Source organism: Colletotrichum lupini, chromosome 4 (genome assembly GCF_023278565.1).
Source record: "Colletotrichum lupini chromosome 4, complete sequence".
Taxonomy (NCBI): Eukaryota; Fungi; Ascomycota; class Sordariomycetes; order Glomerellales; family Glomerellaceae; genus Colletotrichum; species Colletotrichum lupini.
In genome coordinates, this window is record NC_064677.1 from 3482010 (window position 1) to 3509341 (window position 27332).

Consider the following 27332-nt stretch of genomic DNA (forward strand, 5'->3'; position numbering starts at 1 on the left):
GAATCGCACATCCGGTCGCTTATTGGACATGGCTTGGCCTGCCTTTTTACCAGGTGAGGCCCGTTGGATGTCCTAGCGCCCTGATGGCACATAATGCTTGGTTATCCCCGGTCTAGCTGTGCGGTATATTGAAAGATGGTGCCTGTTGGATGTGGTGATGAAGTTCAGAGGCAGGTCGATAGAGCAAACACACGATACCCTCATGCATCTCGGCGGCGCTGCACGCCATAATACTGTTGTCGGCATGATCATCGCTCCATTGAGCGCTGTGACTTGGCTGGGATGGCCTCGGCAACATCACTCAGCCGCCATTAACAGCAGAGTTTCTGACCCCGAAGCGCCGCTTAGATCGAGAGTTACTTGGCTCATTGCAGATCCCATAAGTCGGGTGCCTTGCAGAAGCGCGATAGTTGGGTCCTAGCAAGTACGGAGGCCGACTCAATTGCTTCTCTCTGCTGGGGCATAGGCATGGACTCAAGCTTAATTTCATGAAAGCACAGTTTATTGATCTGGCAGAACCGGCACAAAGATCATAAAAGACCAAGTAAATAATGAAGCAGATGTATGCTAATTTGGCCAATACAAACACCACTACTGTCGGTAACCAAAATGTCTACCGACCGATTCTTTACATAGAAAAGCAAATGAGTGAAACGAACGCATTACGCTCATACGCCACAAAAGTCAAGATGCTCGAGACATACCGGTCTCATACAATATACTAACCGTCTTTCCATATCATTCAGCCCCATTTTCGGACCTTAGCCATTCAGTCATTACCTTTCCTGTTGAGTTCCCTATTCGTGCCGGTGTTGTTCACGCACGTCTTGTTCAAACCTGACTCCCCGCTTGAAATGGTATCCCAGTTCGGATGGGGAAAAAAAATAAAGGACAAAGAAAAAAACAAGTTCGTGATGCCATGAGGTTGTAAAGATCTAAGCAACGGCAGAAACTCCCAAGTTTCTATCCACGCACCTCAACTCCGCCAAGCCAGTCTCTTTCTCCTGACTAGCTATTCCAAAGGCCGCGTCCTCCAGGTCCCGAATGATCACCATGGCAGTCGGAGTCTTTGGCTCGAAAAAAGGTGTAGAAGGCGAACGGCTAGTTGTCGAAACCGTCCCGACCGTCTCAGAGAGCGAGGTCACATCGCTCGGCTGCGTGTTGGCAATGGCTGAAAATCGTGGATTTTGCGAAATGCTGCTCTCTATCGACCCGAACTGGACCGCACTGCCGTTTGCTGTGGCGGGAGTCGAGAGAGATCTCCTGAGGGCCAAGTCAGAAGACTCGCTAGGCTCTTGAGTAGCTGCGTTCTCCGGTGGCCGCACGCCGCTTGTCGAATGTCGCCCATGAACTGGACAGCTGGGGTGAAGAACCGCCTCAATCTTTTCAAAGTCTGCAGGTGCATTGCCAGGAGAGGTAGAGGAAGTGTTGTTTGCGGATGGCCTTCGTTTTCTGTTCACAGGAGTGGCATGGGTGGCTGACATTCCCCTGGCGGTCGGAGGTCTCTCACTCGGCGACATCTTGGGTGGTGAGAACACCGGCCCGGGTTGGCGACCTCGACTGGCGGTGCGAGAAGCAGGTCGATTTGGAACTCTGGCATCGGGCACCGGGGTTCGCGCTCGAGTACGTGTATCCCTCGAGGCGTTTCTGCCCCCATGGGAAATGGACTCGCTTCTTGCACGATGTCCCATTCTAGACATGGACCGTGGTTGTTCCGTCTTGGGGCCTTCGACCAAAGCAGCGGAAGCCGGTCGCGTAGAATCGTCCGGGAAGATGCTAGGACTTGCGGCGATCAGGATCGAGGAGAGTCTTCTCGTAGGACGGCTACGACTACAGTTGCGAGATTTCGGAGAGGATGGACGATCAACTTGAACGGCCTCGGTGTCATTCGGGGAGTTTCGATCCCTGTTCACTGATTCTGCTCTTTTGGAGATGTTTTCCAAGTGCTGAGTAATTGCCGCAGCCTGCACGCGATGAGCAAGCGCTGAGTCGGAGCGGTCGCGCATTCTAGAACGACTGGCGTGACGAGACTTGGGAGACGAGGGACGGGCAGGAGTGGCATCGTGAGTAGAGGACGTCTGGGTGGCTCCATTCGCGGCTAGTGAGGGTTCTTCGTTGCGCGACTTGCTTGCACTTCTCGATTTAGGCGGCTGGGCTTCTTTACGCCGGGAAGAGTCGGCTTTCTTCTGCTTTCTCGAATCCGTCTCGTCCTTTTTGGCTGTCACAGCCGTGACGGCGGTTCGGACAGTATTCGAGCTATGAGAGCGCCCCGTAGGATCAAACTGTGGCCACATCGAGAGGTTCTGGTACGTCGATGAAGGAGCATGCTTCATGATCGGTGGCTCCGGAGCAGCTGTCCTAACACGAGGTTCCATGGGCGTCTTCAGAAGAGTGTCTGATGGTCGCCAGAAGTAACGAGGCGACATAGGAGACTGGCTACCTGTCGAAGTCATAGGGCTGTAAGGGGCTTGAGCAATCACTACCTGGCCGTCATAGATCATCCTCTCTGGAAACCTGGGGTATCCGCTTAGAGGCTGGGCACTGTCGGGATAAGGCGTGCTATCTGCAGGCGCCCTACCATTCGATGTGACGGAATGGTTTGAGAGTACTGAGCGGACCGAATGAGTCGACTGCGTGCTCTGGGGAACAGGACTGAATGACTGCCAGATTTGCGATGATGGAGATTGCGGTATAACCAACTTCGGTCGCATGGAAAGTGGCGTAGGGCTAGGTGCAGTGGGGGTCGGTAGGCTTGGGCTATCCAGACTAAGTGCCCCCGCTGAGCTCTGTAGAGGAGGAATCTGAATCTGCGGCGATGGTCTGACTCTCCTTATTGCAACTGAGTCTTTGAAAGGAATAACAGAAGGAGGCTTTCCTGGGGAATTCTTCTTCGAGCCGGTCGGTGTGTTTGCTGCATCGTTCGGTTGAGATTTGTTGGTTTGAGACGACTGAGAGCTTCCGGACCCAGTCGGTGTGCTGGATGCCGGTGATGGATTCATCTTCTCCAACTCTCCATGTAGAACTGATGGATGGTTGGGTTCGGGGCGGTGAACGAGCTTGGCGTAAGGCGCATTGTTGGTATCAATGACCAGTAGTTCCTTTTCGCCACGACCCAGGAGACCATAGATTTTGACCTCACCGTCCTGAATGCCAATGACCGCACTCGTGCCGGCATAGACAGCCTCGTCCTCGATACCAGTTCTGTTGCAAAAGATAACGATAACCTCCTCGCCGTTTTCTGATCTGATCAAAGGCTCCAAGCGAGTGACCCAATAAGTCAATGTGTCCATGTCAGGTTCGTTCGGCATGCGACTAAACATGCGCGCATCTTCCCGGGTCATCCATGCCATTGACATGATGACCACATTGGACTCGCACTCGAGTATATGAAAAGCGAATTCAAACTCGTGCCAGGGGGCTTCAAACTTGTACGGACTGTGAGGTGTTAGTTATCTACCAGAAAGAGACGGAAAAATTGTCACGCTTACTTCAGATCCATGCCTTTGATTCAAGGGTTAGCAAAAGCTCTATGACAAACAAATGCGTGGAAGAACAACTCACAAATACCCATCGAGGCGTTTCCCAGCCCAGGAATGAAGCCGTCGAAGAACGCCTGACCTTCCAAAGCCCATGTCTCATCAGTGTAGTAAAGGAACGTCTTCCTATAGTTGGCTATGGTCTCTCCGTCCCCATTGACTACAATGGCCGAATTGTAGTACTCCGGACTGGTTGGCCAGTTGTCGGATACGTCGACCTTTTCCGGGTAGCCAACAACGACATTGCAGTTGTATTTGAGAGCCGTAGTTCGAGCCCAGAGAGAAGTTATTCCGGAGCCGGAATGCTCAAGAAAGGGCGATATGTGTTGCAACGACTTGAAGTTGTACCCTTGATGATAGTTAGCCGCCGTCGCGCGTTCCACGTAGAAACTTCATGACTTTCGACTTACCTGAGAAAGCCAGCTCAGGAAGTACTAGAATATCTAGATCGTCGGGGTTCGCTTTGCTCAAGACTGAGTCGGCGCGGTTGAGGTTATTGTCAACATCGCCCACCTGGGGAGCAAACTGAAGGCAACCGATCCTCATTGTCAGGCCGTATTAATGGCGGGCGCAGCGAAACAACAACCAGGTCGAATCTCCTACAGTCAGAATCCCCTCGACCGATCGTACGTTTCGCTGCTCGTGGTAGGTGTAACTCGGTAGGCAATGGCGACGACATTCAAGATAGAGGAAGGAAAACACTACACTGAGAGAAAAAGATGATAGAAGATTATGGGGCCCAGGAGAGCGACCAAAGTCAAAGTTTAGCGCAACCTAAGATGGAGGAGAAATCTTGTGCGCCCAAGACGGTATATGGGGGGAATTGGGGAGAGCGGAGGAGGGGAACTCGGAACTTTGCGAGTAGCCACGAGGATAACGCTGCGAGCAACGGCCCAACATCAACGGACCTATTGCGACTCTAGAAGACTACGGTGTTGGTGATGGAGGGTCAACCAACAGGAAGACAACGTTTGCCGCTCACTGGAGACAGGGGTTTGGTCGTAGCAACTGCAGTTATTCGACGGTTGGATCCAATGGCCTATCACCCAATCTGCATCCTCCCAGTGCTTCCCTAGGCACTAGGCTATGCTAGGCACAGGGCACAGGCCAACCTCCCATTTCGTCGGACTGCCCTTGAGGCTTTCCCACTGGCTTATGCTGCTCCTCCCCACAAAGTGCCCGCCCACATCGCCCACTCATGTGTGACATTCCCCCTGCACCACGCCTTGCGCCCCATGTCCCAATCGCTTCTGCCGTTACGGCCAACGGGCAAAGCCCAAGTGACAATCTTGTGCCCAGTTGTCAAAGTTGCCAGTGTGTTGTCGTATCACGGTAGGGTGAGTTTTCTCATGTTCCGAAACCAACCGCATCGTGAGTTGCCCCCCTCTGCCCATCACTGAGTCACGGTCGGTCTCCCGTGCCTGAACAACGTCAGCACAGAAGGTGAACATATCAAGGCTTCTTGATAACCGGCCCGAAGTACACACTGTTCACGCGGGTTCTTCTCCAAAGATTTCCCACCTGACGATGCTCGGTTGTTTTGTTGTGCAAAACGCCATCGTACAGCTTGATTGTCTCCGACAATCACACTAGTAGAAATTTCTTCTACTGAACAAGATTTGATCCCTAGCTTGAGCTTCCTCCACAATCTCTCTCATTGAAACGAGGCTTCCTGTGAAGACCACTTAGCCAGGCGGTGGGCGGGATGCCCCTGAACAAGAGTGTAATCACAGCTGCAGAGTGATCACGAGCGTAAGTATGCGTAATACCGCTTCTCACCGGTCAATCACGGCCGCAAAGTCGCATCAAGATGCTTGGCCAACCACGGCACTGGCGTCATATGCTTTACAGGGTCGCTTACAACAGGTTGATCCTCCGAGACGGAAGTGGCCCACAACTGCTGGCAGCCATAGCGTGGCAGTTGGGGTCGAGGGGCTTACCGGCTGCGCGGGTTGAGCGGGGAAGCCATCTTCATGTCTGTCCAATCTGGTGAAGTCCTCATGGAAAGGTTCGACTTATGATCAGGCGCTCTCTCATAATCTGGCGCCTATGCGGCGCGTAGCCCGTCTCCCTTGCCAACCATTAACGACAGAACGGCTAAGGTCAAGTGACCGCGAGATCGCCGTCACCGCCGAATGCTCCGCACTGCAGACGCCTTCATTCTCACACGCTGTTGGCTAGCTGGCTTTATGAAACACGACGAGTTCATCGCTGAGAGACATTGTTACTTGTTTCATCTTGCTCTGAAGAATAGACGATGATAAGGCATGCAGGTTTCCCAGCGTGTAAGCCAGCAGTCCGGAATCCTTGCGAAGTGGGTTGAAAAGGGCATGCCCTACAACCACCCCAGCAATGTCTTGACTAAGCTCGAGACTTCAAGCCTTGAAGGTCTGGTTTTGCATTCCTGTATCTCTTAGAGAGAAAAGCATATCTTGCCTAAAGGCACTCACTAAATTAAATTATCTAGGGAGTACGAAGTCATATTTTGGGATGCTATTCTAGTTCATAAACAAATATGTCGAATTGCCTTGTCTCGATACCAACACATCACCTTACTACCCGCACGAAGAATTGAAATTATGAGACAGGTTCAGAGACCTCCAACAGTACAAGTATCCTCACTGAGACTTCTCAGCATCGTCGGTGAGCTTAAAAGCTTGGAGACGATGTCACCAGTCTTAACACATGTGTCCTCTCAGTACGGAGAGGCAGGCCTAGGTCCATTATCACCCAATATGATGTTTTTGCTGACATCGTTGAATCCATAGAATGCTCTCCTGTCATGGTGTACACTGCAATCAATGTCAGCTTCATTGAGGTCAGAGAAGGAGAGCTCAAATCTTACTTCATCAAGGTCATGACAGCCTCGTCTGTGGTCTCGTTGTGACCCCAAGAAACCGTCCATCCACCGTAGCCACAGGCTGCGTCGGCGAAGCTCTTACCCAGGGGTACAGTTCCCTCAAAAAGGGCAATGATCAGGAGGCACTGTTCGGTCAAGGGACCGCTCTGAATGCCGAATCTCATAATAAGTGCATCGCTGTAAGGGATTCCTCGGTTGAATTCATCTTCGCAATATTGTTAATAAGATATAAATCGGCCTGAGGCCAGCACAAACTCACATCTGATGAAATCCTTAATCTTCCAGCTGGGAGCGTATGCCTCTCACTCTCTTCCTGGCTGGCCACGACCTCTCGCTTGGTGGAGAACGGGTAATCAAAGACTTTAGACTGCTGCGGCGTCGCCGCCTCACCAGCCCACAGCTCGTCATCTCTGAAAGCGAAGAAAGATAGGAGCTTCCTCGGATCGTTGATGACCGTCAGCGTGATGAAGCCTTGCTCGTCCCAGCCGCCGTTGATGGTATACTCGGGTGCGCTCGGGCACTTGAGGGACGAGAAGTCGGTTTGGTACGCGGGGAGCCCGGCGGCGGCGTCAATGTCAAAGTTGCAGTACCTGGGCACCTTGGCCGCGTCTTCGGAGACGAAGAAAGTGTAGCTGCACCGGCTCTGGTCCGCTGCGCAAGTGCGTCGGAAGTTCAGGAGGGTCCAGTCTTCCGGGTTTGGGGGTCGGGCGGGCTCGACCGGGACCGCAATGGCCCGGAAGGCGAGGGTAGCGAGGACGACGATGGCTGACTTGATGCTCATTTTTATTTCTTCAACCTTTTGGACTGGATGCTATTTTGTAGGTATGCCGTGTGGTAAAAGATCTCTGGATCAAAGTGAAGAGATACCTTCCTCTTTTATAGCTTCGATATTGAGGGAGTTTGGACCACCGTAAGCTAGAGTCACCTCATACCCATTCACGGCCATGAGGTCAAAGTGTCTGACGGGAGAGTCCCAACTCGTTTCCCACCAGAAAAAGTTCTGACTGTGAAGCTTGACACTTTCCAATGTACGACACAAACGGTCGCTATCTGATAGTCTATACGATCCCGAAGCGGACAGAGGCACAAACATATCAAACTGGCCGAAGCAGCTCCGTCTTCCGAGCCTTAACGAGCCAGTCAGAGCAAACTCTATATAGCATCAAGCTGCCAAACATGGATCTCTCACCCTGACGGGAAGGGAGTCAATATGAAAATTGGGGTCTCGTGTCCCGGAAGAGCTTGAGATAAATTCCGTGCTATGGTCCCTTGGGCCCAGAACGGGTATTTGCTACGTGGAGATGTAATTTGAATCTACCAGAAGCAGTCTTGGCTCTCTGGCATCAGAAGAATCGTGTCGACTGTTTGGGATCCAGTGCAACACTCGATGATGCGCGTTGATGAAAGCCGATTTCATACACTCCACGAGTACAAAGGGGCGTTGGGTGATGCCCAAGAAACATGGCGACAGAAGCACAGGAATATCATGCCAGATCGTACCTTTTGTGTGAAGCAAAATTGTGAGAGCCAGACAAGTCGGGCGGTTATGAACCAGGTGTGTGGTCGCACTGATTTGGCGACAAGGTTGTGTCTTGGGACCAAAGCTGACCCTAAACAATCATGCAAGGACCCGATGAGAGTAACACCGCACCCAGTCACGCAAAGCTGAAGCTTTTCCTGAAATCGTATTCAGAATTAAGCCCGGCTCCCCCTTCAGAGGAGAGTATTTGCCATGACTTTCCATTCGTTGCTAGTAGGAGGGAATTCACACTTGAGTCGATAGACGCGACTCCAGGAGGTCTTTGATGAGTGAGAAGCCATAATCAATGAGGATTCTCACTGTGTGTCAAGGGGATGGAAGAAGGTAGAAGCTGTACCCTATGAGGGACCTCATTCTTTTCTCCATCACGAGCATTGCGGACGACGGTCAATGAAGAGACATAAGATATGTCGACATGGATGTAGAAAGTCGGTTGCATCTGTGAGTAAGTTCGTCATGAGACAAATGAAAACGAGCAGGGAGTCGGCGTCTCTTATATAGTTAGCGTCTTGCCTAATAATACCAGCACTAGTGACTACCATACATAGCGATTTCGACGTCCGACGAAAGAATGAACGCAATATCAGAATAGAGCGAGCTATCGGCAATACTGCTCTGAGGGCCCTCATAAAACTCATCAACTTCAGTCGTTATCAAAATGGAGGTATTCGCGCACACCAAGCGGGAAGTTACCCCTCTCTAAGTACCTTATTATCGAAGAAAGTTAATTCTTTCTAAGTCATAAGTATAAGAATATAGTTTTAATAAAATAGTATAGTACTTACTTAGTACTTAAATTAAGATACTTTTTTAAGCTTATTATAAGAGAAAGATAATTATATTATTAACTACTTATTATTAAGGTTTATGAGTAGTTATAATAGATTTAAGATGCGGCTAGTAATAAGACGCTAATAACTTAGTAACTAGTATATAGATCGTATTATAAAAGAACTTTTTAAAAAGCAGAGCCCTTATAAAGGACTCTATAAGCTTTAGTTTTATAATATACTTATATTTATATTATAACCTTACTAATTAAGTATTTATAGCTTAATTTTTTATAATTCTAAAGCTTTTACTTTTATAGAGTAATTAGTATAAGTAATAATAAATTATAGAAACGAACGGAACGTTAACGAAACGATGCTTAGCTATTAGTAAAGAGCTATTAGTACTAACGAGCTATAGCTATCCGGAGTTAACTATTTAACCCTATTCCGTCCGGGAGAACGAGCCTATTATAGGGCGAGTCCTACTTAAATACTAGCGTTTATAAAAGAGCTAGATAAAGAAGATAATCGGGGTAGATTACTTTTATAAGCTAGTTACTTTATTAATACCCTAAAGACCTTATTTATTATAAACGGGGCGTTTATTAGTAACCGATTATTAAATATACGAGGTTAAGGCGTATATAAAGGCGCGAGTAGTATTAAAATAGCTAGTTTAATAGACCTTATAGGCCTAATAATAACCTATTTTTATAAAACAATAGAAATAATAATTAAAGATCGAAACTAAGAACGGTATTAATACGAAGAGCTCGTTTAATAACTTACTAAGCGGCCAGTAATATATTTAAGTTAATAAGAATACGAAAAACCTCTTTTTTATAATTATAAACTAATTAAAAAAGAATTTACGAGTACCTAGGTAGTAAACTAAATTATTATTATAGAAGTAAGTAATAAGCTTTATATAAAAAGTATTATAAAATAATATATTAAATAGGCCCTATTTAAGATATTTTTATTATTATAAACGTAATAGCGTAATTACGAAAAGAGCTTCTAAAATCCCCTTTCCTAGGGCGACTTCTTAGCGTTTATTTATTAATAATATATAGACCCCGAGACTTAAAAATAGAAATACTATAGAGAGCTAAGGACGAAGAGGCTAAAAGAGGGCTAGACCCCTATTTAGTTCCTTACTAAGTAATTAGCGATTTATTATAACTTAGGTATAGAAAATATAGAAAATTTAAAAATAAAAGTATATTAGTTCTTTTTTAGATTACTATTTTAGTTATAGGACGATTTAATTTATTATAGGGTCTTAATTAAGAAAGTATACGATATAGCTTACGAGGCTAATAAATTATAATTATTAAATTAGTAAAAGGGTAGCGACTAGTTATAAAAGGACGGTAAAAAGAGGCTATATTTATTATTAAAGTAACTACGTTAAATATCCCCCTTTTATAAAAAAAAAAGTAAGGAGAGCTCTAAGGGGCTAGGCTCTAAGGACTTACTAAGAGTAATATTATAAAAGCTATATAATAAGAGTACTCGCGCCGAGCTATTATAAAAGCGTCGTAATAGTAATATTAAGTACTTTACGTATAATAAAATAGGCTATATATTTAGTAAGTATTAAAAGAATAAGTCGGGAAGTAGGGGCGATAATAAGCTAACGTACCCCTAATCGAAACTAACGTTAATAACTATTTAACGGGTTATTACTAAGCTAAGAGTTATAGAGGTTAACTCGTTAAAAAACGAATAAGTATAAGTAATATACTTAATATACTTACGCTAAGTATTAAAAAAGTATTAATAAGAATAATTACGAAGGGTAGGGTAATAGTTTTATAAAGTATTATTAAAAGGCTAGTAAAAGTTAATATAGATATATATTTTAAGATAGATATTATTAATATTAGGCTCGTAACCTACTTAGGGTTAACCCCGGCTATTACTATAGCTCCTTTATTAAGGGACTTTTAGGGTAAAGCCGTAGGCTAGGGAAAAGCTTATTAGTTAATACTCTTTTTTATTAATTACTATAGGTAGCTAAGGAAGATTTAGTAACTATTTACTATAGTTAATAAGGATAAAGGAATAGTAGACCTCTTATTATTATAATTATTAATAGGCTAAGAGGGTATTCGTATTAATATAGTAACGAATATATAGTCGTATAAGCCTATTTTAGTTACTAAACTAGAGGCGATAGCTTACGATATTATTAAGAATTACGAGAGGGCGTATATATTATATATTATTATTATAAGAAGTATTATAGGGGTAACGGAGACTAAACTACGAGGGGGTCTATTATTAAAACTTTAATTAGAAGTAGAGACGTTTAATAAGTAGTTAGCAAAAGGACCGTAGTTATATAGCGGGGTAGAATACTTTATTAACTTAGTTCTAAGTACTAAACTACTATATAGTCCTATTTATTTATTAAATAAGAAATAACTCGATAAGCTTTACGTATATATTACTAAGAACTTAGCGAACGGTTATATTATACTTTTAGTTAGTAAGGCTAGGGTACCGATCCTTTTTATATTAAAAAGGATAGTACGCTATACCTTTATATAAACTACTACGGGCTAAATAAGGTAATTATAAAAAATTAATATTTACTACCGCTTATTAATAAGCTCTTAAATAAGCTTTGCGGAGTGAAATAGATTTTAAAAATAAATATTAAGGATACTTACTACTATATCCGAATTAAAAAAAAAGACCGATAGAAAATAGCGTTCTAGAGCTAATATAGTTACTTTAAGTATACTATTATACTTTTCGGGCTAATAAACGTACCCGCGACGTTTTAGGTATATATTTACTAAGCGCTCGCCGACTTATTAAATATTTACTATATAATATATATAAACGATTTAATAATTTATTTAATAATAAAGGAGTAGTATATAGAGGATATTAAGAAGGTTTTCTAACGTCTATATTTATATAGGCTTTTTACTAAATTATTAAAGTACTCGTTTTATTAAAAGAGGGTTAAGTTCTTAAGTTATATTATTATACTAAAAGGAATCGAGATTAACTTATTATAAGTACGAACGATTACTAATTAAAAGGTACTAGAGTTTATTAGGGATATCTAAGTATTCCTAGGGTTTTATAATTTCTATTAGAAGTTTATTACTAAATATTTAGGTATTATTATACTAATAATAGCATTATTAAAAATAGAAAAGGGGTAAATAAAGGATTTTTAGTAAACTAAGGAAGTAAACGAGGTATTTAATTAACTAAAAGTTACTTTTACTTCGGTAACCGTATTTATATACTAGAACTTATAACGTATTATATAAGTAGAAACCGACGCTTTAGTTAAAGCTATTATAATAATTTTATTATAGTAGGCTAATAGAGAATAGCGACCTATTATTTATTAGTTACAGAAGCTTATAGATACGGAGTAGTAATGGGCTACGAGTTAATAAAAACTACTCGTTATAATAAAAGGGCTAGAGTACTAAGCTTACTACCTCTAGGGCTTTTTATAAAAGTTTATAGTTTTAACGGACTATTAAGTACTTAAAGGAGTAATTAGTATATTAGCGCGGGACCTTTAGAAAAGGCTTATGAGGTAGGTATATAAATTATTAATATTTAATTTTAATTTAGAATACTAATTAAGGAAAACGAACCCGGTAGACGGTCTATTTAGAAAACTAGATTATATAGAGGGGGAAGTGCTTTATAAAAACGTCCTCCTTATACTAGCCTAGAAGCTATATCTTATTAGTAAATTATTACCTAACGTTTAGTAAAGGATAATTAGCTTAAAAAAATAAAATAATATTATTAAGGTATATATTTAAATAGTTAAGGCCTCTTTTTACGATCCTAGCTAGATATTAACTAGCTCTAAGGATAGAGAATTCTCTTTTTTATATTAGTAACGTATTATAGGGCGTATTAATAAAATAGTAATAGTTATTATTATAATAACTTAAGGTAAGAAAGTAAGAGAGTTATTAATAAACGCTCGTTAATAGTCCGGTAAGGATAAAGAGGAGTTAGATAGAGCTAGGGTTATTATATTAAAATAATATATCTTACGCCCTGTTATAAAGGAGCTTATAAGGAGCGAAACGGTATTTATTTCTTATTTCTTGCTAGAGATTAAGGAGCTTATTAAAGGATTATAGGCTAAAAATAAGTTTTATATATTATAATTAATAAGAGTTTATATTATAACTAGCGAGCTAAGAGTATATTTATTTAACGAATAGGGTATACTATTTTTTAAAAAAAGACTTATTATTCCTTAAATAGAGTCTCTTTAAATAAAGATCTTTTATTAATATTATAACGACTATAAGGTAAGTTATATAAGAGCTATAAAAACTCTCGAGCTAATTTAAAAGAAGTTTTATTAAAAAGATATTTAATAAGATATTTAGGAATATATTAAGAATTATAAGTATTATTTAGGAGTTATAACCTTAAGATATAAGCTATATAGGTAGCTATAGTTATTATTATTACCCTTATATTTATTTTAAAAAATATCTATAGACTTTATTATAGGGCTATTACTAAGCGCTCGTAGTAATAGTATAGAGTATAATAATATCTTAGTTATTATCTATTATATAATAAAGTTTGCGAAGTTTTTATTTACTATTAAAATACTTAACGTAGTATAAATAGTAAGTATTTTATACTAAGAGGTTAAATATAAGTTTAGTACGCTTAAAAGTATTATTATAGATAGAGATAAGCTTTTTATAAGTATATTTTAAAAAGAGTTCGCTAAGGAACTGGCAATATATTACTAACTATTTATTACGTATTATTTATAAATAGATAGCTAAACGGAGCGAACTTATTAAATATTAAAAAAGTATTTAAAGATTTATACTAAGGGCTTACTAAATAAGTAGGTAGCGTAGTTAGAGGAGGCCGAGTTTATATATAATAATAACTAATACTCTATTATAAAGGTGTTCTTATATATAGTACTATACGGTTATTATTTTAAATACGTTAAATATATACTTAATTATAAAGTTATAGTTTAGGGGGTTTAGAAAAGGGTTTAAAAAATTAAGGAAATTAGGGCCTAGGCTACGCGAGCGTAAGTATAAGCTTTTAAGAACTAAGTAGCTTATTATAATAGAAAATATATCCTAAAGGAGTTTAATTATAAAAAGGTCGTTAGTTTATTAATAAAGAATATATAATTTAAGAATAATAAACTAATACCGAGATATATTAAAATAGCGATAGCTAAAAGGGTAGGGAAATAGGCTTACTAAGTATATTTATTAAAGTAGTATTAAAGAATATATAATATTTTCTTAGTTTTTTAGCTTAAGCTATAGGGAAATTACTAAACGGTTAGTAATTAAATAGCAAATCTCCTAGAGTTAGAAAATAAGTAAGACGTTTAGGAAGTTAAAGAAATCGTTATAATATAAAGCGAGGGAGGAAACTTACGATATTTTATTAAATAAGCTAGGTAGCTTATTAAGTATAATACGTAAGAGCTTATTAAGTATTTTAAAAAGGTAGCGGAAGTAATTAATAAATTCGAACGCTATAAAAAAAGAGTATATATAAAATAGGATAATAAACGTTAAGTTCGTAGTAAAAGGTTATTAAAAATAAGTTAATTAATAATATATTATAAAACCCTTTTTATTTAGCTTAGTATAATTCTTAAAAAAAAGATATAATATTATAACCCTTAGTAATATATTGCTAAGAAATTACTAAAACTTAGTTATGTAAGGGGAGTAACTTATATAATATTAGTAGTAGTAGTAGCGGCTTTAGTATATGTTTTTAAAGCTTAATAATTAGTAATAGTAGTCCGCTTAGTAAGTAAGAAGCGGGGAGGCTTTATATGCGTACTTAGCTAATTATTTAGAATAAGGCCGTTAACTTTATTAATATTATAATAAGTAAAAAAGAGGTAGTCGAAGTTATATAAAGTATTATATATATTAATAATAGTAGTTCGTAGAGCGTTTACTATTTAGTTATTATTAAAAGCTATAATAAGAAGTATAATAGGAGCTATAATAAGAGGTATAATAAGAGGTATAATAGGAGCTATAATAAGAGGTATAACGGGAGCTATAATAAGAGGTAGAGTAAGAAGTAAAATAAGGGGCATAATACTATTATTATTAATAATAAGTTAGGGATAGGGGACGTTATTTAAAATAACGCTCTCGTAGTCCTAGTCGAGCTAAGGGACCTTAGTAATATTAATATTTATAAAGAACTTATTAATATTAAACTACTTATTACGACCCGCAGCTTTAATTTTAATATAAATAATAGCTTTATTAAGCTATTATAGAGCCTTTATTTAGAGCGGGAAGAGTATAATATTAGCCTTATTAAAATTTAGAGTAATATAACTAAGGGCTAGGGTACCCTTATTTATATTAAAAAGAGCGTTATAAGTAGGGGTTAGTAAGTTATTAACGTTAAGGTAGCGGCGTTTATTATAATATTAAAAAAGAGAATTTTTTAAGTTATTATTAAGCTCTTTAGATTTAGTATCCTCGCACTAAGACTTATTAAACTTAAACCTAAAGTCGTCCCGCTCGTTATTATTATTAAGAATATAATTAGTAATAAGAGTACGCTTTTTAATAAGAGTCCGAGTCTTAGGATTATAAGAAATAAGAGTAGCGCTATATATAATAATAATATAAGTAAGTATTTTATTTATTAAAAACTTAGTAACGCGTTTATAAAAAGTAAAAAAAGTAGGAAACTTTTAGATATACGTAATAATAATACCTTTAGAAGTCTTTTTATAATATTAAGCTAGAGTATTAAAGTTATTTTATAAAGCGGTTATATAGCTATTATTACGAAGGTAAGCTAGCTAAAGGTAACTAAGGTGGGAAATAATCTTAGTCTTATTATTAATATTAAAGATACTAGCTTAAAAAAAGAAATTTAAATTAATAAAAAGAAAATTTACTAAACGATCGCTAACGACTTATTATAATTAAAATTAATAAGTTTAAATACTCGCGGTTAATAACGAGCTCTTAGAGAGTAGTTTATTTAAAATAGACCTTTTTAATTTTATTACTCGTTAATAAGTTAATAATATAAGTAGCGACCTTCTCTTATATATTAGTAATATAACTAAAGGTATAAAAAACGTAGCTATACTTATAGGAGTTAAGGCTACCTTACTCCTTAATATTATAAAACTTTATAAGGGTATTTTAAATAAACTAAGTAGCGCTATATAGCTCCTCGGGAACCTAAGAAACATCGTTAGCTAATATTTTAGTAACGGATTAGTAAGGACTCGACGACTTATAATAGAATACTTCTTTTTATTAATTTAATAAATAATATACTTAGCGACGTAAGCGCTAGCAATATAAACGAGCTTATTAATATTATAATATAGGCTAGCTAAGTAGCGTATATAAAGAGTATTACTACAGAGACTACGGAAGCCCTTTTTAGGATTATACTTTATATTAAGTATATTTTAAATATACGAAATAGTAAAAATTTCGGTAAATACTTAGCGATAATATAATAAGAAAGTCGTAATTAAAAAACGATACAGAATTAAAATATTATAAAAAAAAAAGTATAATTATATAAAAAAGAATTTATAAAACGGTTACTAAATAAAAAGAAAGAAAAAAAAGTAAATACGTAATTAGTAACGGGAGAAAAATCTTTTATTATACTTAATAGCTTAATAATAATAACCGCAAAGTTAGGCAGGCTCTTATATATTATAATAGTTAGAATACTTTATTATAAATATATATTACTAACCTAGTAACTAGTCGGCGCGCTATTACTAAATAATAATAATAAAGTATTTATTAAATAAAGAAATAGGAGTAATGCCTTATTCTTAGGTAAAAAAGGATATTATTAACGCCTTACGGAATTTATTACGAATAACGACGTTAATAGCTTTATTATTAGTATTAAAAAAAGATATTATATAATAACTTTAGGGATTAAAGTTACGTAAGGGGGGAGTAATTATAATAGATTTAGGATATAGTTAGTAATAGGACGCTAATAACTTAGTAACTAATATACGGATCGTATTATAAAAGAACTTTTTAAGAAGTAAAGCCCTTACGAAGGACTTTATAAGCTTTAGTTTTATAATATACCTATACTTATATTATAGCCTCGCTAGTTAAGTACTTATAGCCTAATCTCTTATAGTAGTATTATAGCTTTAACTATAATAGCTTTGCCTATAATAAGTAAAAAGTCTAATTATAAGTCCCTTAAAAGCCTCTACTTAAGAGCTATAAAAGCCTCTAAGTTAAGTTAAAATACTTATTAAAATATTAATAACTAAACTAACCCTATAATAACGGCCTTAATAAAGGAATTAAGAGACGAATTAAGAAATAATACTAAAATCCTTACTAACGTTAAGTACGATTTACGAAACGTAATAACGCGGCCGCAGAGTATTATTAATATATCCTATATTAAAAAGGGTATTATTAATACTAACGAGACGGATAAGGCCGTATTAATATAGTACCTCGGCTTCCTTTTATAGCTCGAGGATTATTACTTTAAATAGTATTAGAAGTCTATTAAAAAGCTCTTTTAAATACTCTAATATATCTATTACTATTTATATAATAATAAGACTCCCGGCGCTTACGTACGAGCGTAAGTTACTTATTTTTAAATAGTAATACTAGCTTATTAATAAGCTATTAAAACTACGATTCTAGCGATCCCTTAATAAAAAAGAGGGTAGAATAGAGGAAAGGATAGGTAAGAAAAGGGTTAAGGTTAAATAGTACGGAATTCGAGGGCAGGGTAGCGTCTATATGTACTGCGGCAATCCTCTAGTAATGCAAAACGATGGAGTTAAACAGTGAAGTTACCCCTCTCAACCATGGAAAGTGGACAGTGGTTGGCGCATGCAGCCACCATCACACTCGCTTCTATTCATGGAAATCCGCCTGCAGGTGACAGCCATACAGAACGGTCCCAGGGCGGCCCCCAAGCAAATGAGGGAAATCCGGGTGTAGTGGTTGCCACGATCCGCCGTCTTAATCAGCACGCCAGCCGGCAGAGGTCGGTCGCATCGACTTTGTTCTCGCGGCAGCGGCACCAGGCCCGGGCGGGATGTTTTGCTGTCGTTGGCCGATAGACGCGTTGTTAATACATCGTGGGTTATAATGTGTGTTGGTTTGAGGGAAGCTTACTTACATACTCACTTACTCATGTGTATGAATCCTCCAAGCCATCGCAATCCTTTTGTGAAAAAATAAATAAGAGAAAGTAATCTGCGGGGAGTCGATCCTTCGCCGAAACCCCATCATCCCGAACTTGCTGGATACCGAAGTTCTCTTTTGCCCAGGCTCGAAGGAGGAGTAGCCGAGTAGGTAGACGGAAGACATCCGAGCTGGCCCCCGTCGCCCGTTCAAGATCTCTAGTCGCGTGGCAATTTCGGCCGTGGTCAGAAGTGGTCTGATTTCCCCGCCGCCGGGCGTCTTTTAAACTCAGTCAAGCTGCCAGAATGCGGGCCTTCTTGGACGGGAAGACGGCCGCTAAATGGCTGGTCAAGGTTCTTCTCGAGATACCTTGTTCAGTCGTTGACAAGGGTTGTCTTAGAGACTAAGACTAGGAAAGCAGGCCGCATGCCCGGCCGGCGCCTGCAAAACCACTCAATCCTGTTCACGAATCAGCAGCTGCCTTCTCCCCGTTTCAACCTTTCCCGTGTGCCGCGTGCGCGTGTCTCTCAAGTCACTCGACCATTCAGCATCTCTCGTTTCTTTCCCCCCGACCTACATTTCGTTTGGCGCTGTGGGCTTCTCTTGTTTTCTTCTCTGTGATTCGTCGTGTTCGTAGCCTGGGCGCGATTACAGCCGTCAAGGGCTCACAACTACGCGCCGTCTCATTGGACTCACGTTTCTACCCGCTCCCCCATCTTGGCTCTTCTCATTGCTATTCTCAGCTCTCTGGCGGAAATCCTCCCTCACCACCCCCGGGCTGGCCTGGACGATCTGGAGAAACGAAAATTGACGTGCGCCAGTGGATAGAGCCTTACCATACCTGGACATCAACAGCTGCCCTCTTTGTGCTGTCTGCTGTCTCTCACCGGCTGGAGCCAACGCAACACTACCTTCCACTACCACACACCCTCAAAATAGACCAACCTCCATCTAACTACGTTCGCAATGCTTGCAAGTGCAGAGCCGCCTGCCTGTCTTGCATGGGGATCAGCCGTGCCGTAATACTACCTCTTCAAGACCCGGCATTATATCTGCAATGTGTTCCCGCAAAAGTGAAAGGCGATGGGGTCTCCTCAGAGATGATGAACTTTTGACTGTCTCTTTGTTGGTCATCATTCTGTCCGGTCTCACTCACGGGATAGAGTCTGTCGTCTTTACTCGCCCATCGAGTTTCTCTGCTCATCAAGGGTGATATGCCATGCTGTTCAGATAATACCCCAGGTTTCACTCAATCCTACTATCCTCTCTCCCCTCCTCCCCTTCCGGCCCTCTTCCCATCTCAAGTCCAGGCCAGCCGGACGTGGAAAGGGCAACATCATCATGGCCGTACCGTCTTTGTGGCATCTCCTGTTCGTATTCTCGCTTGTCACGGCCGTCCTCTCCCTCGAGGTTACACCCGACTCAGACTGTGCGGCGTTGTGCTTGGGTGGGCCAAACGGAACAGCAATCGACACAACGACATCAGGGACCAACTCGTCCGACATAGTCTGCGAAGACGACCAATATCACTCGACGGGCAAGGGAATCAAGTTTAGGAACTGCGTCTCGTGCCTACAGAAAAGCCAGGCGTCCAAGGGGGTGGAGAGTGACGCCTCTTGGTTTCTGTGTAAGACCTTCTCTCTCCTCCGTCCATGGGACTATCAGTGTGACTTTGGAGAACTCTTGACTTATTTGAGATTTTTTAGACAATATCCGTTACGCGGTAGATGTCTGCCTCTTTGATTTCCCAGACGCAATATCCCACATCAACTCCCCGTGTATCATCAACAGCGCCTGTCGACCTCTCAAGAACGCTCTCGCAACCGCCCTCACCACACCAGACGCCAACACCGCGTACGACTACTGCACAGCCGATGGGGACAAGTTCTCAAGCTCAAACTGGTGGTCCTGTGTCAGGTGTCTGCAATCAAGCGACAGCCAAAGCTATCTCTCAAACTGTAAGCGGTAACACTCGATCCGGCGCCCCCTTTTCACAAACGAAAGACAACATATGCTGATGCCCACTTGAAGTCTTGATTGCCCTCAAAGCCGGCTGCCAGCAACAACCAGGCAACGGAACACTCCTCGGCCTGACCGGCCAGCTCTTCTCCACCGAGCCCGTCAACATCACAGACTCGAACACGAACACGACTCTACCAGGCGACGGCGGCGCCTCCTCAACAACCATGACCCTCGGCACCATCGTGGGCATCGCCGTCGGCGGTGGCCTGGTCTTCGTCGGCGCCATCTGCCTCTTTGTCATCTACTGCCGCAAGCAGCGCAAGCAGAGAATGCAAGACGAAGCAGACTACCTGCCCCCTCACCACCAACACCACCCGCCCCGGAGCCACGCAAGCTCCTTCACAGCCATCAGCAACGGCCCTTACCTCCCCATCGGCGGCGGCGTGGGAGACCATAAGAAATCCTCCTCCATCAACTCGTACAACTACGAGCTCCAGGAAAAGAACATCATCGCGAGCAGCAACAACAACAGCTTCAACAACAACGCAGAGTACTACGACAAGCTGGAGCAGGAGGTCCAGGCCGGCCGCGACATGGCCCACTACAACTTTGACCCGCACTCGGGATTCCACGGCCCCGGCAGCGCCCTCCCGACGCACCCGGCGTACATCCCGCGGGCCATGAGCCGGCAGTCGGGCCGCACGCCCACGCCCACGCCCACGCCACCGCCGGCGAACCTGAACTTGAACGTGAACGCCGCGATCCCGCGCAAGACCAACACGCCAGACTCGTACGCCCTGCAGACGTACCTGACAGCCACGGACGAGCCAGGCACGATGAGCGGCATCAGACCGCCGCCCCGCGCCGTCTCCCGGACGCCATCGCCCGCGAGGTCCCACGGCTCACATAGCGACAACACCAATAATACACCAAGGATGGTCAACATCCCGCCTCCGCCGCCGGGAAAACCGCCCGGACGGAAACAGTCTAGGAGGATCCCGTCCTTATCCCTCCCCTCGGTGCCGCGGATCCGGGTGCCGAAGCAGTACTCCCCGCCCTCCATCACAGTCCAAGGCGCCACGCCGATAGCGGACCGCGGCGAGAGGACAAACGAGATGCAAATCTCGGAACCCTTGACCTTCCACGAGGAGAGGTTCAGGGACGAGCCGCTCGCGGGCCGGTCGGCGATAATATCGCACCAGGTGCCGGTGCGGATTGACCCTGAAGAGTACGAGGGTGATATGCCGATTCGGAGCGGCAAGAGTACTCTGTATGGATAAAAAGGACTTTGAGTTAGGTAGTGGGTAATGTGTCCTTACAATGGCGCAAAGGAACAATCGGTAGTATACCAAGGATTGTTCGGAATGGAGGACGGTTCTCTCTTTTTGATATCATGGAGTTTTTTTTGGAATGGGTCGGTAATTTGTATGTTTACAGCGTGCTAGCCTGCGACGTCAGGTAATCAAAGTGATCGAAAGGGTCATGGAACAAATACAATGTTCATCATTGAATAAGTCTATCGTACAACGACTATCGTAGCGTTTGCTTTAACCCAGACGTCTGCCAGGTCCTCTTGTCCTCCACGACTCGGGCAAAACACCGCCGCCCTGTGATACACCAGTGCTGCTACCCGAAGTTTGGGCGGAGCCACCACCACCGCGAACAGCGGTTCCGTATCCACGCTGATTAAAGCGAGGCGTCTGCACAAGACGAGACAGGAAGCCGGGTGTAGGGATCAGGTTGCTGCCTCCGCTGAACTCAGGCCACACGCGGGACAGGAAATCGTAGAGGTGAGCGGCCAGGAAGCCCATAAGCTGGAGCATAGCGGTGTAGTATCCGCCAGGGAACAGCAACGACACGAGCATCATGCAGAACGGAGTGAGCTGGGCGGGGATGGTGACGAAGTAAAAGTTGGCCTTCATCCCACGCTGGTCTTGGGTGACGGTACGGCACATGGCGAGAATCAAAGCCGGCAGGAAGGCTCCTCCGCCCATGAGGTAGGTGCAGAGTGCCTGTGCGATATTAGCGCATGCTCCTTTGGGCCGAAGCTGGATGATGATAATGATGGTCATGACAATGGTATAAACAGTGAACAAGAGAAACAAAAACCCAGAGTTCAGGTGTTGATATGTAGGGCGCTAAGAAAACCACTCGAGCAACATTGTGAGGTTGCACGAGCCATCCATAAGACATCCCACCATGCCCACGCCACAAGCCACGTCCCTAAAGCGAAAGAGGACGGGTCGCGCCGTGAGGGTAATCTTCCTCATTTCCAGGAACCGCTGACAGCTGTGGGAATCCACTGTGCGGGCAGATAATATGAGGTGCGAGAGAGTTGTGTGTATAGCAAGAGAGGAAGATATTTCTTCTCTCGTGTGGGCATTGTGTATAATAGAGAAAGTTTCCCCAAGGGGAAATAGCGCATGGTTTTGGACGGACTGCCGGAGCAGCGACAATAACAACTTACCGTGATGACAGTGCAAACGAACATGAGATACCAGATGACATCCTCGCGCCTGGCGAACCTAGGGTTGCCGACCTCGAGCGCCGTCAGGTAGTGGTACAGGAAGTACGTGTCAAAGAGCAGGCCAAGTTGGGGGCCGGTGAGCAAGAAGTTGGTCCCGAGACGCCAAATCTGAGGCGGGATCTGGAAGAGAAACTGGGGCATGAAGATGAACCAGTATCCGTTTGCGACGCCCAGGAGAACAGAAAGAGAGGTGACGAACGCGGCTGTTGCAAATGTTCTGTTCAAGACGAGTCAGCAAGGCTGGGAAAGAGAAGTAAGGTGAGAGGGATGAGCTGTGCTTACCTTGCAACAGGCGGCGCCTGCCAGTAGGCATCGAGGAACTCGGACATATTTTCCAATGTCCAGCAAAGCTATGTTCCAGTGCGTTGAAAAGGCAGGTAAGTAAGAAGTCGTTGAAGCAAACGAGAGAATGTGGTGATGTTGCAGATGGCAAGGCAGCTAGCAAATTGGCCAGGCTGCACTATTTATCTGCAGGGTGTTGCGGGAAAGGGAAGACGTGACCAATCAGACAGCAGGCTACAGCGCTGATGTGTTGGTGTTGGTCACCTAAGCTCTGTTCCTGACCCGTGTCCTCTCCTTTTGGGGGCGAGCTGGGGAAAGCTGGAAGGACAAAGAAGCGTGCCTACTGCTGCGCTTTTCAATTCTTTTTTTTCTGCCGCTGGAGCTCCATCTCTCTTGGGTGGGCCTGCCCCCCCAAGCGGTGAAAATTGGAGAATGCGGTCGGGTACGATTTACTTACCTTACCTTAGGTAATCGTGGTAATACCTTCCTGACCTTCTGTTTGATGGCAGCTGCAATCGCTGACAGTTGAGGGGTGATGATTGGGCAATGCCCCACCTCATCCCAAGTCTGCCCCTCCCCGCCACTGGCAGCTCCGACACACGGCGCCCACTGATAACGATTAGTGACTCCAAGAAAAAGTCCCAATTCAGCTTTGATGATACTCAATACACCTGCGATATTTCCTCAATCTTGAGACTAATTCCTCACACACTCCCCTGTTCTCGATCAAATTTGACCTATTCACACACCAGCCATGTCTGCAACATCTCACCCGCCCAGATGGGCCGCCCTCGCGCGCGACACCAACGAGACAAAGATACAGATGGCACTCAACCTCGATGGCGGGGCATTCCCCCCCGACACGGACGAGAGGCTCACCGCGGCCGTCACCGAACACGCCTCCCAGGCAAGCAAGTCCCAGACCATCAGCGTGAACACGGGCATCGGCTTCCTCGACCACATGCTCCACGCCCTCTCCAAGCACGCCGGCTGGAGTCTGGCCATCGCTTGCAAGGGCGACCTTCACAGTTCGTCTCCCTCAGTAACAACCAGCTAGACATGGAGAGAACCATCCACCCACTCACACCTTAACCTACCCCTGCACAGTCGACGACCACCACACAGCAGAAGACGTCTGCATAGCCCTGGGCTACGCCTTCGCCGCCGCCCTCGGCAGCGCAACCGGCCTCGCCCGCTTCGGCTACGCCTACGCGCCCCTCGACGAGGCTCTCTCCCGCGCCGTCGTCGACCTCTCCAACCGGCCCTACAGCGTCGTCGAGCTTGGCCTCCGCCGCGAAAAGATTGGCGACCTGTCCTGCGAGATGATCCCCCATTGCCTCCAGAGCTTCGCCCAGGGCGCCAGAATCACCCTCCACGTCGACTGCCTCCGCGGCGAAAACGACCACCACCGCGCTGAGAGCGCCTTCAAGGCCCTCGCCGTCGCCGTCAAGATGGCCACCAGCCACGTCGCTGGTAAGGAGGGCGAGGTGCCTAGCACCAAGGGAACCTTGAGCGCATAAGGAATGAAAAGGGAAAAATAAAAGACAGGAAAAAAAACACGGTAAAAACGTAAATCATGGGGAACACACAGCCTGCGAGAGAGAGGTTTCTTGGAATCATTTGAATAATCCGAGTTGATATGATACCCCCGCCAAACTCCATGCTATCATCTTTGGTGGTCAAAAAGGACTACTCGTACAATAATGCCTGAATCATATCCCTCCAACCCAAACGCCATACACACTAAAGAGCGGAAGAACGTGAACCGCCCCAAAATGCAAATTAACATTATGAGCGCTGTGGTCGCATGTTCTCCTTGTTATTGCTCTGGCCCGACGCTGCGCGCCTCTTGTCGGCCTTTCTCTGTTCTATTCGCGCGATGGCCGCTGCTCGTCTCTGCGGAGGTAATGTGCTCTTGGACATGTTTGCCGCCAGCATGGTGCTGGCCTCGACATCGGGCTCGCCCGGCCCCCCTAGCCGAGCAAAACGATCCTGTAGCAAATCAATTGGTGCGTCCTTGTCCTTGCTGGAGAACCTGTGTCGAGGTGCCGGCGTGTTGCCTGTCGGAACCTCGCTCGAGGTGACGATCCGGTCGTTTAGATCAGGACCTAGGTATTCTCTGTTGCGGGGTGACCTTGGGATGAAAGGTCGCCACTTAGGCTTGTCAAGACTGACACGGTTCGAAAAGATTTCGGACTGGGGGCGCCTTGGTCGTTCTCTCGCCGGCGGCTCGTCGTCTGAACTGGGGGAGTCGGCATCTCGCTGATATTTGTCTCGAAGATTTTGAGACTTTGGCTCGTTGAGCTTCTTCCCTAGTGATTCTACCAGGTCGAAGCTCCGGCGGCCTATTTCGGTCGATGTTTTACGGCCTTTGTGATCCGCAGTGAAGCGGTCAGTCTCTTGAGCGCGTTGTTCTCTGACGGCAGGCTCTCGTTCATGGGGAACAGCAGTGTTCTTCGTCTTCGGTACATCAGCTGTTCCTGCTTTGAGAGTCTTGTTTTCTCTCTTGAGCTCGTTGATCTTCTCCGTCGCCTTCTCTAAGATGCGCCGCGTATCTTCTTGCGTAGCTTCGGCATCCATTCTGTAATTCTCAAACTCCGACTTTAACTTGCGTAACTCATCGTCTTTCTTGCGTAACTCATCGTCTTTCTTGCGTAACTCATCGTCTTTCTTGCGAATCGCATCCTCTAGCTCGTCCACGCGCTTCCCCGTTGGCGTGGCGTCATTGCCTTGTTCCTTGTTCTGTGATGGTTGTTGCTCGGCAAGCCGTTTGTTTTCTTCGGCGAGCTTGTTTGCTCGTTGCTCTGCAAACAGGAGATCGGACTTCAGCCGCTCTACTTCCTCTCGTAGCTGCCCATTCTCCTTGACTTGTGTTCTAGCCTTCCTCAATTCTCGCTGGGCCTCGAGCAAGGTCTTGTGTGTTCGTGGTGAGGCAGCCTGCCGCCGGCGCCTGCTTCGTGCATCCCCCTCGTCGTCTTCGCCATTTTCGCGGTTCTCTAAAAGGGCCGCCAATTCTTGCACCTGCGTCCGGTACTCAACAGCTACGGCAGTCTGTTTTGCCAAGTCTTTGATGAGCTGAGGGTTGTCTCTCTCTTCGCCGCTGGCTCGCTGCTTCGCAGCAATCTGCGCCGCCATCTCAGAGATCTTCTTCTCCATTTTGGCGGCCTTCTCTTGCTCCTCCCTGAGTTTGGCGTTGAGGTCGATAGCCTCGGCGTCCTTCATCTTGGCGTATGACTTGGCAAGCTGTTTGTACTTGAGCAATTTCTCCATCTCGGCTTTAGCGTCCTGGTGATATTGTTCGAATTCCGACTTCCAGTACTTGCCCGACCGCGAATGGGGCTCGTTAAGGTCCATTGTGATATCGTGCATGCATTGGTCGTCGTCGGCCTCCTCCCATTCGTCCCCAGCATCGTCACTCCTGGCTGCGGTGGTCCGCGTCTGGCTCCTCTCCCGCGAGCTTGAAGTTCCTTTGTTGCGTCGTGAGTTCTCCATTGTTTCGGTCAATCTGGTGCGCTTGCTTGCGGAGTCGCTGGTCGTGTCGGCAAAACTGTCTGGGAATCTCCCCGGTCGTTCCTCGGTGTCTACTTCTTTGCCCTTTCTGTTGTCGACCTTCTTGTTATCCAGCACATCGTGCCCGAACGACACACGCTTCCGTCGAGAGGTTCCGGTTCCAGGAGTGAGAAGAATTCCTTGAGGTTGTTTCATCGGGGTTCGGGATTCAGCATCAGAGTCGTCTTCGTCCTTGCGACGCGCCATGGTGGCAGTATTATCGTCGTCGGGTCGCGCGGGTGTTCCAAAGATGGCGCTTTTGAGTGCGCGGGCGGCAAAGACGGGCGCGGGCGTATCTGGTTGCTCAATCTGTGTTGTGTCGTCTGCTGTGGATTAGAAGTCAGAAAAGCCGTGCGATGCGGCGAGAAAGAAGGGTCGGTCTGGCTGGGTCTTCTCACCTGCGCCTGCGTTTGCTCTGTTTCCCCCCGACGCGCCCTCCAACCCTCGTCTAAGAACCCAGCCCAACATCCTAGGTTGCTTGTGGGCTTCTTATCGGTGGAGGAAGTTGGTTGTGCCAGTAGATGTATGCACGCGGATCAATGGTGTCTGAGGTTGAGCGGAGTCCGACAGACTAGATCACATCACATGCGCTCGTGTCCCGGCGGGTCAGGTATCAATTATTTGCGCAGTCTTTGGTGATCTGACCGCGGCGAACAGATGTGGTTTCTCAGTTGTTTACTTTGTTACCGCATACGGACGGCGCGTCCGTGGTTCGGCCCCTGGTCCCACACAGTGCTGAGTCATCCCGCGTGCACACTGCCTCCAATGTCTGTCACTTCCATTGCCCCTCGTCTCAGGGTTCTTCAGAGCTTCAGGCGCCTTGGCCCACTGAAAAGAGTAACTAAGACGGTCAGCGTCATCATTGAGGGGCACTTGTTCGCCCCAAAACGACTACCCACTTTCAGTTTGGCAGCGGTAAGGCACCCAGCTGAAGGCGAATGCGCCGTACTGTGACAGCGCACCAGGCCGCCATCCGTCGATGGTCGCGGTGTGGCGCTTTCATCGGCTAGACCTGCGCTTGTGACTTCTTCCTCTTTTCTTCTTAGCTCTTCTTCACCCATATCACTATATCTGAATAACTAACTTTGCTCAACGTACCAATTATG

The 27332-nt window shown here is 44.6% G+C and overlaps 7 protein-coding genes across 7 annotated transcripts; 3 read left to right on the forward strand and 4 right to left on the reverse strand.

Moving 5' to 3' along the window:
- Positions 1-935: 935 nt before the first annotated feature.
- On the reverse strand, positions 936-4082 carry CLUP02_08104 (N-terminal amidase; the record flags this gene model as incomplete). The annotated part of the gene is made up of 4 exons (XM_049287094.1): positions 936-3435; positions 3489-3501; positions 3562-3885; positions 3947-4082. 4 exons carry the CDS (start codon positions 4080-4082, stop codon positions 936-938), a joined length of 2973 nt encoding a protein of 990 aa, XP_049144237.1.
- Positions 4083-6231: 2149 nt separating this feature from the next.
- On the reverse strand, positions 6232-7177 carry CLUP02_08105 (uncharacterized protein; the record flags this gene model as incomplete). Its single annotated transcript, XM_049287095.1, has 3 exons — positions 6232-6328; positions 6382-6521; positions 6656-7177. The coding sequence occupies 3 exons, from the start codon at positions 7175-7177 to the stop codon at positions 6232-6234; spliced, it is 759 nt and encodes a 252-aa protein (XP_049144238.1).
- Positions 7178-17584: 10407 nt separating this feature from the next.
- CLUP02_08106 (uncharacterized protein) lies at positions 17585-17842 on the forward strand (the record flags this gene model as incomplete). Its single annotated transcript, XM_049287096.1, has 2 exons — positions 17585-17657; positions 17721-17842. 2 exons carry the CDS (start codon positions 17585-17587, stop codon positions 17840-17842), a joined length of 195 nt encoding a protein of 64 aa, XP_049144239.1.
- Positions 17843-19247: 1405 nt separating this feature from the next.
- Positions 19248-21148, forward strand: CLUP02_08107 (uncharacterized protein; the record flags this gene model as incomplete). The annotated part of the gene is made up of 3 exons (XM_049287097.1): positions 19248-19533; positions 19604-19864; positions 19938-21148. The coding sequence occupies 3 exons, from the start codon at positions 19248-19250 to the stop codon at positions 21146-21148; spliced, it is 1758 nt and encodes a 585-aa protein (XP_049144240.1).
- Positions 21149-21415: 267 nt separating this feature from the next.
- On the reverse strand, positions 21416-23237 carry CLUP02_08108 (centromere/microtubule-binding protein cbf5; the record flags this gene model as incomplete). The annotated part of the gene is made up of 7 exons (XM_049287098.1): positions 21416-22006; positions 22067-22150; positions 22336-22612; positions 22678-22745; positions 22799-22855; positions 22916-22995; positions 23201-23237. The coding sequence occupies 7 exons, from the start codon at positions 23235-23237 to the stop codon at positions 21416-21418; spliced, it is 1194 nt and encodes a 397-aa protein (XP_049144241.1).
- A 194-nt stretch (positions 23238-23431) lies between these two features.
- Positions 23432-24197, forward strand: CLUP02_08109 (imidazoleglycerol-phosphate dehydratase; the record flags this gene model as incomplete). The annotated part of the gene is made up of 2 exons (XM_049287099.1): positions 23432-23705; positions 23785-24197. 2 exons carry the CDS (start codon positions 23432-23434, stop codon positions 24195-24197), a joined length of 687 nt encoding a protein of 228 aa, XP_049144242.1.
- Positions 24198-24465: 268 nt separating this feature from the next.
- CLUP02_08110 (uncharacterized protein) lies at positions 24466-27287 on the reverse strand (the record flags this gene model as incomplete). Its single annotated transcript, XM_049287100.1, has 6 exons — positions 24466-26535; positions 26625-26695; positions 26758-26797; positions 26914-26945; positions 27003-27054; positions 27126-27287. 6 exons carry the CDS (start codon positions 27285-27287, stop codon positions 24466-24468), a joined length of 2427 nt encoding a protein of 808 aa, XP_049144243.1.
- Positions 27288-27332: the final 45 nt, after the last annotated feature.